Source organism: Sporisorium graminicola, chromosome SGRAM_12 (genome assembly GCF_005498985.1).
Source record: "Sporisorium graminicola strain CBS 10092 chromosome SGRAM_12, whole genome shotgun sequence".
In the NCBI taxonomy this organism is placed as follows: Eukaryota; Fungi; Basidiomycota; class Ustilaginomycetes; order Ustilaginales; family Ustilaginaceae; genus Sporisorium; species Sporisorium graminicola.
The window spans coordinates 647849-658881 of NC_043722.1; the positions used below are offsets into that span (position 1 = coordinate 647849).

The 11033-nt window shown below is 55.9% G+C and overlaps 2 protein-coding genes across 2 annotated transcripts; both read right to left on the bottom strand.

Annotated features, from left to right (window-relative positions):
• Positions 1 to 1226: 1226 nt before the first annotated feature.
• EX895_001780 (uncharacterized protein) lies at positions 1227 to 3038 on the bottom strand (the record flags this gene model as incomplete). Its single annotated transcript, XM_029882379.1, has 2 exons — positions 1227 to 1448; positions 1560 to 3038. 2 exons carry the CDS (start codon positions 3036 to 3038, stop codon positions 1227 to 1229), a joined length of 1701 nt encoding a protein of 566 aa, XP_029741234.1.
• Positions 3039 to 5595: 2557 nt separating this feature from the next.
• EX895_001781 (uncharacterized protein) lies at positions 5596 to 8129 on the bottom strand (the record flags this gene model as incomplete). The annotated part of the gene is made up of 2 exons (XM_029882380.1): positions 5596 to 7771; positions 7915 to 8129. The coding sequence occupies 2 exons, from the start codon at positions 8127 to 8129 to the stop codon at positions 5596 to 5598; spliced, it is 2391 nt and encodes a 796-aa protein (XP_029741235.1).
• Positions 8130 to 11033: the final 2904 nt, after the last annotated feature.

Here is an 11033-nt window from a genome sequence, read left to right on the forward strand (position 1 = left end):
TGGTGGAGGGCATGGAACAAGCTGGATGTCGATCAGACTTGCTCCCGGACCAATCACAACTGCTTCGCTCTTTAATTGTGTGGTGAACGGAATCGACACACTCATCGATTCTCATTTGGGTAGAGTCACCTTGCGCTCCTGAAGTAGTGCGACCTGGTTGCGTGGTACAGCAACCAACGTGTCCAGCATCCCCAACGTGTGGATGCAAGAGAGAAGCGAAATGCGGGACGTGCTCCACTGTCGCGAGTACACAGGAGCGTGTACAACCAGTCAGCAGCTTTCGCAAACTGTCAGTCACCGACATGAAGAATGCAAAGCAGTTGCAGCGGAACAAGCTTCACACAACCCAAAAGCGGGGAGTGTGGAACGGGCTGCGAGTTAAAAGCAAAAGCGATCTTCTGCAAGCTGGCGATTTGCGAGCTTGAGCGGACGGAGGCGCCTTTCCCAATGTCGCACTCAAGGCGCTTGCCGTTCCGAAACGTTGCGGGCCCGTCGTCCGCAGACGAGGAGGAGATTCTAGTTGGACTTGTTCCGGAGACAGCTTTTCACAATCAAGCTCTTCATTCGCTTCAAACAGTCAATCTCCTCAATCTTACTGCCTTTTCGAAAGTAGAGCGGCTGTCTCTCTTCGTCTGGCCGAATCGATGTTGTAGCACGTACATCCCAGCTCCGAGCGGCCACGCTCAGAGTGGCCTCAGAAAATGAGCGACCAGTTTCTCTGACTGCTCATAACGTGATTCGTCTCATTCAGCTCCGATCTTTCTTTCCCCCTAGTGAAATCAAAATCAGAAGCAATCTGCTGTTTGCGAAACTCCTTGGAAGGCCGGTGCAAGCTCTCTCATAGTCGAACGACACAGCGGTGCACACGAACATGTTTCGAAGGCCCAGCGTTTCGCAAGAGTGAAGATCCCGACACCAGACATGCCTCAGCGAGAACATTTTGACAGGTCGGACACGATTCAATCCAAAGTGCAGCGTATGCGAGCTTGAAGTGAATCCACTCTTGAACCGATCTGTGCTGAGGAGTCCACATCAAGGAAAACGAAAGAGGCTTCACCCAAGGTGTCAATGCGCCGTGATGATTTTGTGGCGTACTGCAGCCACAAAACAGACAGACCAGTCAACCAACGCAACACACAACAGACCGAAGACTGCAATACAGTGGTATCTTAGTTGAACAAATGTATGTACATGATGTCGGCTCGAACAAGGGAGAAGCGACTCGATCAGAGCGCACTCTTTCCGCGCGATTCGAGCGGGATGAAGAACGAGAGCACGCCCGAGAAGAGGAAGAGCGATGCTGCGACGTAGAGGGGTGCTGTGCCGCCAGCGTAGATGCCGATGATGGGGGCCATTGCACCAAAGATACGGTTGAGCGCAGCTGCGATGCCGTCGCCAGTTCCACGATGGGGAGCGGGGAGCACTTCGGGCGTGATGCAGTAGAGAACCTGTTTTCAAGAAGCAAAAAATGAGAGATCAGGAAATCAATCGTCAGCATGCTATACCTCGTGCATGATATGGAGAGACGCTCAGAGACGCAGGAAGAAAGAGATACTCACTCCGTACATGATGTTCTGCACAACTGCGGCGGCGCAGTTGAACCCGAGGACGGCACCTTCGGTCTTGGCCGTGGTGAACAGGAAAAGGAAAACGCCGGTCAGAAGGGTACCGATTCCAAGCGCACCGCGACGTCCGGACCTGGGCAGCTCGACCATCCAGGCGGCGATGATGGAACCGGGCACACCACAGATGGAAATAATGGCGTAGTTGCGGTAGGTTGTGTAGACTGAAGGCGGTGCCTCGACGCCCTGAGCCTGCGAGAGGTAGATGGGCAGGAAGGCGTTGTAGAGCGGGTAGGCGAGGCCGATGAGCGACCAGAGAATCCAGAGGATGGTGGTGGTCATGGCCATCTGATAGCCGTAGAACAGCGGCTTGACGTGCGAGAGATCCGGGGTGAGGGAGACGTTCTTGAGATCCTTGAGCATGCGGCCAGGAGCACTGACGAGGCCCTTCAGACCAGTGGGCTCGTCTTCGTATTCAGCAGCGTCCATGTTGGTGTCCTGACCTGCAGCCGAGCGGAAGATCTCGACGGAAATGATATCGTCACCAAGAGGCTTTCCGTTCCTGCGGGCGATCTCCTTGAGCACAGCGACAGCCTCAGCGTCCATACCCTTGGAGAGATAGAACTTGGGCGACTCAGGCAGGCGGAAGACGAAGTATCGGGCGATGAACATGGCGAAAGTGAGCGCACCGAGCGTGTAGAACGTGTACCTCCAGCCCATGTTGCGCGAAACATCGCAGGGGACCTTGTCAGGGCCGGGTGTGTTGCTCTCCTCGCCGTCGCACGAGAAGTTGGCGATGAAGGCCCATGCGACGAGCGAGGCAAGCAGCTGGCCGAGCGACCAGAACACCGAGAGGAGCGTGAGGAGGTACTGCTTGTTGGCCGGAATAAACTCGAGGAACATCATACCGTCAACGGGCAAGTTGCCGCCAAGACCGAAACCGAGCGCTGCGAGCAGACCGCCGAGACCGACGAAGTTGGGAGCGCCACCGGCAGCAATACCAAAGATACCGGCGATGCAGAGCGTAATGTTGAACGAGGGACGACGACCGATCACATCAGCGAGGATGCCCCAGATGGCAGCACCGCAAATGAGACCACAGTAGAGCGCGAATGTCATCCAGCGAATGTCGCTCTGGATGTTGAATTCACGCTGAACCTGGGGCAAGATGATGGCAACACCCTGAAGCCAAAGGTTGTCGGCCATCCAGCCCCAACCGGAGAGCAAGAAGAGCTGCCATTGGACCTTGCCCATACCGATGTGTTCGTTGAGCACCTTGTTGAGGATGTAGACCTTGCGTTCATACATGTCGTCGACCGATCTGCCATCGGGGCGAGCGATGTCGTCCGAGTCCGGGCTGATTTGCTTTTCGAGCTGTCCGAGCTCGGCGGCCTTCTTGACGTGCTGGTTGGTCTTGTCGCCCTTGACATCGGGCTCGAGGCCGGTGTGGACCTCTTGCACCTTGGTGTTCTCCATCTTGATGCGAAGGCAGTCAACACTGCGAGCTGTGGAGAGGAAGGTAAAGGAGGGAAGGGTGGGAGAAGAGGCTCTTGAGGCACGCTGAGAGGGATCTGCGTGCTTTGAGGAGGGAGGCAGAGGCGGGGGGACTGCAGATCAGAGGTGTGGCGGGTAGGTGGTGATGAAGCAGGAAGGCGGAAAGGCGGAAAGGCGAACGTGGCGAGTATATGAGGCGGATACTGGAGACACTGGTGTAGCGGACTCTGGCAGAGGGAAGAAATGAAAAGGTGGACTGGAGAGGATCGGTGACAGGGAAGTACTGTGGTTACTGTGTGGTGCGGTGCTATAGGCTTGACTACTGTAAACCCTGGCAAGGTGGGCAGATCAACGACACGTAAAGTGGGGCACAAAAAAAGCCTTATTCGTTCTTTGCGGGTGAGGAACAGAGGCTTGCAGGATTGGCTTCGAAGCGAGGGAGCGACTCAAAACCAGGAAGCGAAATAATGCAGACAGACCGGTGCTACACAGCCCAAGTGCTGTTGTGGATCGTGAACACGAGTGCCAAGCGAGAGCCGAGACGGAGTCAGTAGAGGACAGCTGATGGCGAATAAAACATTCTGTTGAGTGCACATTTTGGCAGGTCGCCGCCGCGCGCCACGACTGCGAAACTTTTCGTCTGCTCGACCCGTGTAACCAACGTGACCGCGGGCAGCCGCCCAGCACACGAGGGCAGCAGGGCAGCAGGGCAACAAGGGCAGCAGGGTAGCAAGTTGGCATGAACGCAACAAGATAAGCGAAGGCCTCAGCGCGAAACGAATGGGCACTCGCCTGATGACGGCAAGAGACAGCTCGAATGCAACAAGAAAGACTGTCTCAACCACAATTAGCCGGTACAAGGCCGACTCAACAGACAGGCCGTGTGCAGCCTCGATGGGCGGCCTGCGAAATCGTTGCGCCTAGATGACGCCTCTTTGCGGTGCTTGGCAGCTTGCAGCCAATGTGTCGGAGAAAATCGTTTTCGTATCCCTCCTCCCGACACACACACACAATCTCTCTCTCCATTCGAAGGAAATCTAGAGTTCACGGTGCGCTGATTCCACTCCAAAGGACGTGACTGGACGTGACTGTGTGCATTAAGAATGGTTACGATAGCTTACGAGCGTCGAGAACGCCCGTTCAATCCACACGGATTCGTTCATGAGAGGGAGGAGAAAAGGTGAAAAAACTAAGGAAAAAGAAAAAGAAAAGAGAAAAAAGGAAAGGCCGATGAAAATCCAATGCCCGTACATGCAGCACAGCAGCAGCTGTGACCCTCAAAAAGCAAGCGAATTCCAGCTCAGAAAAAAAAACACGCTTTCAGTTCAGTTTCCCACGAAAAAATAGGGGACTCACACTCGAAACCCAAAACGAGGGGGCTGTTGGGCACAGGTCAAAGGACGCACTCTCATGCCAGCCTGCTCGGACTTCCGCTTTCCGGCGCCTCCTTGCGTGAACAGCAATTGGAAAGACACTGATTGGTGAATAAGGATGCTTGCCAGGTTGAAGCGCTCATAGTGTATCGGAGCTCTCTCTCTCTCTCGTGACCAGAGATCGATTCGATCCATGACATAACAAGACAAGAGGTCGATCGAACATGACAAGTTGGCAAGTTGGAGCCGAGTGTGGGGTTGCCGTCGGGACCCTGCCCATCGCAGGGTCACCCACAAACAAAGTGCAACGATCGTGACCTCTTTGGTCAGGTGCACACTCTAAAAAGTCTGACGAAGCGTTGCAGAGCGAGCAACAACCGACTCGGTCTCGTCCGACGGATTAGGCTAGGTCAAGCTTCAGCACAATTACGCACTGCATTCTTGTTGAAATCCATGCTAGGCAGCGGATCGGCGTTTCAGAAAAGCACAGCGATCTCGGAATAAAGAAAGCAAAAACGGCTAAGACCGGACAAAACGGTAGAAAAGAACGGTAGAACACAGCTTGAGCAAGCGCGTTTCAGAGTCCGCTTCTGACAGCGAAATGACGCGACGATGCAGCCTGCTTCGTTCCTGAACTTCATCGACTGCGAACATGCTCGCTGTTACTTCCAAGAATCCGGCTACAACCGTGGAAGCGGTGCCGATCAAGTGGGGTACAGGGCTTTTTGGCGCTTTCGAGCTGGAAAGAAAAAGTGGCTTGCGTAGTGCCGATCTACAGTACCGTACAGTACAGTACAGTAGGAGTCCCCGCGGCCCGTTGCAGTACCACCGAAACTGAGAATATGTCGAGAAGATGTCGGGAGCACAGGGCGACTACTAGCGTGCCTCTTGGAGCACCGCCTTCGCCTTGGTCTTGCGAGTGTTACCGCGCCGCAGGAGTCTCATTGCACTTCTTAGACTCGTCACATGTTGGATCATCTTCCGAACTTGAAACGATACACACAAAACACATGGTGTAAGAGAAACACATGCTTTTTTCTTGTCGAGCGTGGTGCTTAGGGAAATAAGTACAAGAGAGGCCACACTCCAGATGCGATCTTTCAAAACATGCGAACATCGACGGCATTCGCCCTAGCTTCGATCCGATCGCTTCAGCGCAGGTCAGCTTAGGCAGACTTGGCGGCGGCAGCCATCCTGTTGAGGGCGGAGCCGTGCTTGAACCACGAGATCTGGTTCTCGTTCATGGTGTGGGTGAGAGGGACCTCGTCCTTGGTGCCATCCTGGTGCTTGATGACAAGCGTCACCTTGGAGCCGGGGGCGAGCTCAGTGATACCGAGAATGTCGACCACGTCACCTTCGCGGACCTTGTCGTAGTCGGCAGGGTCGGCAAACTCGAGAGCGAGCATACCCTGCTTGCGCAGGTTGGTCTGGTGAATACGAGCGAACGAGCGCGCAATGACGGCGCAACCACCGAGGAAGCGTGGCTCAAGAGCGGCGTGCTCTCGAGAACTTCCTTCGCCCAGATTTTCGTCGCCAATAACTACCCAAGGGCGCCCTGCCTCTCGGTAGGCCTGTGCGGTTGCCGGAACAGTGCCGTACTCTCCCGTCAAGATGTTCAGAACCTCGTTCGCCTTGTCGTTGGCGGCGTTGATGGCGCCGATGTAGCAGTTGTTAGAGATGTTCTCCAGGTGACCACGGTACTTGAGCCAAGGCCCACCGGCGGAAATGTGGTCGGTGGTGCACTTGCCCTTGGCCTTGATGAGGACGGGGCAGTCGGTGGGGTTCTTGCCGTCCCAGGGCTTGAAGGGCTCGAGCTTCTGAAGACGGTCCGACTTGGGGTCAATGGCGACCTGAACCGACGAACGGTCCTCAGGGGGAGCCTGGTAGGTGTTGTTACCAGGGTCGTAGCCGCGAGGAGGCAGCTCCTTACCGGCGGGGGCGGAGAACTTGAACTCCTTGCCGTCAGCACCCTTGAGGCTGTCGGTCAAGGGGTTGAAGGTAAGGCGACCGGCAAAGGCCATGGCGGTGACGAGGTCGGGCGAGGCGACGAAAGCGTGGGTGGCAGGGTTGGCGTCGTTGCGGCCAGTAAAGTTACGGTTGTACGAGGTGATGATCGAGTTCTTCTCGCCCTTCTTGACGTCCTTTCGGTCCCACTGACCGATGCAAGGACCACAGGCGTTGGCAAGGACCATGCCGCCAGCCTTCTCGAGCGACTCCATGACACCGTCACGCTCGATGGTGGCGCGAATCTGCTCGGAACCAGGAGTGATGGTGAACTGCGCCTTGACCTTGAGGCCGTGGGCGGCAGCCTCGTCGGCGATGGAGGCGGATCGGGTCATGTCCTCGTACGACGAGTTGGTGCACGAACCAATGAGCGAGACCTTGAGCTCCTCGGGCCAGTCGTTCTTCTTGACCTCCTCGGCAAACTTGGAGAGGGGGGTGGCCAGATCGGGGGTGAAGGGGCCGTTGATGTGGGGCTCGAGGTTGTCCAGGTCGATCTCGATGTGCGAGTCGTACTCGGCGCCCGAGTCGGGGAGGAGGTTGCGCTGGAAGCCCTTGGCGAGGTCGGCGATCTCGGAACGGTTGGTGGCGCGGAGGTAGTCGCCCATGCGCTCGTTGTAGGGGAAGACGGAGGTGGTGGCACCGATCTCGGCACCCATGTTGCAGATGGTGGCCATACCCGTGCACGAGAGCGACTCGACACCAGGACCCTTGTACTCGATGATGGCACCGGTACCACCCTTGACGGTGAGCTCACCAGCAACCTTGAGAATGACGTCCTTGGGGGTTGTCCAGCCGTTCAGCTTGCCCTTGAGCTCGACACCGATGACCTTGGGGGTCTTGAGCTCCCAAGGAATATCGGCGATGACGTCGACGGCGTCGGCACCACCGACACCACAGGCAATCATGCCGAGACCACCGGCGTTGGGGGTGTGCGAGTCGGTACCGATCATGAGACCACCGGGGAAGGCGTAGTTCTCGAGGATGATTTGGTGGATGATACCGGAGCCGGGCTTCCAGAAGCCGAGACCGTACTTGGCGGTGACGGTGGCAAGGAAGTCGTAGACCTCCTTGTTGATCTCGATAGCGCGGGCCAAGTCCTTCTCGCCACCAACCTGGGCCTCGATAAGGTGGTCACAGTGAACGGTGGCGGGGACGGCGACGGTGGGGAGACCGGCCGACATGAATTGGAGGAGGGCCATCTGGGCGGTGGCATCCTGGCAGGCGACACGGTCGGGACGGAGCTTGAGGTACGAGTTACCACGGACGATCTCCTGCTCGTGGGGGTTGTCCAAGTGACCGTAGACGATCTTTTCAGCAAGAGTCAGAGGTCGGTTGAGACTGTGGAGGGTGAACAGAGTCAAGAAGAGAGTCAGTCAATTGCTCGCGGCTAGTGTGGGTAGGAAAAGCTTGCATGCGACTGTTGCGCGAGAAGGGCCAATTCGGACCGCCAAGGCTAAACCAATCGGGAAAAGGACACTTACCGCTCACGAACGACCTTGAGGTTGTCCTCGATGCGCTTGTAGTTGATGTAGTAGCCCTTGCCCTTCTCGACGACGGACATCTCGACCTTCTTGTCGAAGAGGGAGGGGTCGATGGGGGCGGCATCCTCGGCGACGGTGGTGGCATAACCACGGGCGAGGGGAGCGCGGGTGACCGCCCGGAGGGCCGAAGATCGCAATGCTCGGACAGGCAGCATGATTGTGGTGGCAGTACCAGCTATCCTGCTCTCACTCTAAGATGAAAGAGACTAGATGGAGAAAGTGGTGATGGTGGAAGAAGGAGGGAAAGAGGTGTAGGTGCGGAGCAAGGGCAGAAAGATAGCAGCAGCGAGAGACGGGATGCCGAGCAAAAGGCGGACGAACGAGGGGGAAAGCAAGCAGCCAACGCTGTATCCAGTCTCTCAACTACGCGCGGCAAGGGCCGATAGCGACGAAAAAAGGGGAAAATCGCAAGAGCAGAGCAAAGAGCGCAAGTATCGGGCAGGCGGGGGGAGGGGGAGTGTGTGTGTTTGTGTTTGTGTTGGAAAAATTCCAGTTTTCGGGGCTGATTCACAAGAGAGGAGAGAGCACAGAGCTTTGACCGGCCAGTGACGGCAATCGCAGCCCGAGCGTCACTCAGCACGCTACGCTTGGACGAGCATGGGCCAATCAACAGGCTCGCTTTTGCGAGAACCAGGGAGAAGGCAGCAGTCTCGCCAGGTCGCTTTCAAATTGGAAAAAGGCTACGGCCCAAGGCTCTGCAGCCCTACCTGAATTCGACTGTCAAGGCCATTGCAGACAAGATTCAAAAACCGCATGGGCTGAAAATCACTCTTCAAGTGCCTTGGCTGCCTCAGTAATTCCTCATAATTTCGCCTGCGCTCCAGGCAGCTTCACGCGTTCCCTACGCCAGACCGGTAGAACCGAGACCATCCCGTTCAAACACAAGCTCAAGCTGAACAGATACGAGACGTTGCAACTACATCATCTTGTCTTGACTACCCCGCACGAAGATTGTCTGCGCACTGTGCGTGCATGACCACCTGTACGATCTTTGAATGAGCTGCAGCCCTTCGAAGGCAAGAAAAGCGGTTGTGTGTGACGATCGGCCAGGAAAGAAACAGACGATATGACCGACCAGCTCGGCCGCCAAAGTCCGTGAAAGGCGATCACGGGCCTGGAGACGCTGCTTCCGAAGGAAAAGTCTCTTCGAAGGTATCACTCACTCCCACTTTTGACACATTTAGATTGATGATCGTCATAGCAGTACTCGCAAGTCGGCACCATCGCCGCCACAATGGTGTCGCCAAGGGCGAGTGCAGCGTCTCAAGCCGGCAGAGAGAGGAAAGCAAAACACGAGCTCATCAATTGTGGTCTGGAAAGTATATCTACTGCTCTCCGACAAGCCGCGGGGGAGTGAGAAGTACATAGTCTCGATATCGGGGAGCATGGCTTCCAAGCTCGCTTCATTGACGTCTTCTGCGACCTTCTCAGCTCATGGCCTTCGACTCTGTCGCATACAGTCTGCGCCTCGACATCCACCTCGTGCAACATTTGCCATCCTGTACAAGATCGAGCGCTGCAGCTGCAAAAGGAGCTGCGATCCGTCAGCCCTTCGTTCTCAATCCACAACGACGTCGGCTGCAGAGATGCGTGGAGCAAGTCGGGTCCAATCAGCAGCTTGGCAATTGAAACGTCGGATTTGTTCGAGTTTGTGCCTGCTGTCGTACTACAACTCGTCAATTCCGCAAATTACCGCGCACCTCTACCTTCCCGCACGATAGCAAGAGCAGATACAGATCGGGCTGTTGCCGCTCTTGATTGTTCTCGGACCTTGTCGATCTGTCTGATGCACAACGGTCGCATCCTCCGCTTCCGACGATGCGACAGGCAGGTCTTCGCTGCTTCCGGCATGAAGAGCCGCATTGTATTCTACACTGCAAGGCAGTTGATCGAGCGCAGAGGGCCTTCCATCTTCAAATGCTATCTGCACGTTGGTGTACAAGCCAAGGCACGACAGCTCATACGACATCGATGCGCACACCTAGATTCGGAAGCAGTGAACCGATAAACGTTTTTGGTTTGCTACAAAAGCAAGTGAAGACAGCGTATGTGACATGAAGCGGGTACGAAGAGGGAAAGAAAAGACTTTGCTAGCTTATGCCGCGTACGATATCAACCAGTCAGCCACGACACTGTAGTTCAAAACGATGAACGAGGCTAGCAGGCCCGGTGTGGCGGTCTCACGTGGGGCAAGAGGTGAAACGGGATTCTCTGATCGAGACTTTTTGTATGCATGCGTGGATGTCGAGAGAGAGCGTGTGTATGGGGGTGTGCGTGCGAGTGTTGCTTGACCTAGGGATCCGAAGCCGATTTAACGGTACTTGTGGAAGCCGATCTGGTCAGCGCGCTCACGGAAGCACTGACGGCAGATGTCGAGGCCGTACTTTCGGATGATACCACCCTGGTTACCGCAGACACGGCTGGTGTGAGAGATGGCGCAATGTAGTAAAGGCGAACAGGTCAGTGGACGATTCGACGCGGCGAGATTGGTCGCAGCGATGCAGGGACAACAGTGCGACAGTCGGAGAGACATCGTGGGCAGCGTATCGTAGGACGTGTAGAGAAGCCGCAAACGCAGAGGTGAAAGAGTGGAACGGTCGATGTGGTTGATGAAGATAAGGTGATGTCCAACACGTCTCTTTCGTGGAATGTGATCATGAGTTGAAACTGTCGCTCGTATGTGTCGTTTGAGGATGCAAGGGTGGTGGCGGTGCGAATGTCACGCTGGTGAAGCTGCAAGTCAATCCTGCACGGCCTGAGCGGTGTTTCGGGTTCGTAATCATCTGAGGACATGCTCCTACTGACTGAACTGCGGTACCAGTAACATCGCGCACCAAGTAGCTGCACAAGAGGGGCCTTCCATCCGCACGCTGTACGGCCGACGTTCTAGTCGAACGCACGCAATGCATGCCAGCAGCTTGTTTCTGGTGCCGCCAACAACTGGGACAGCGCGAACACTGAGCAAGCGTATGTTGGTACTGTCGACGCTTAGAACTGCAACGACCTCGTTCAATGGCTATGTGCCTGCAACATGTTCTGTGTAAGGATCACCAGCTGGC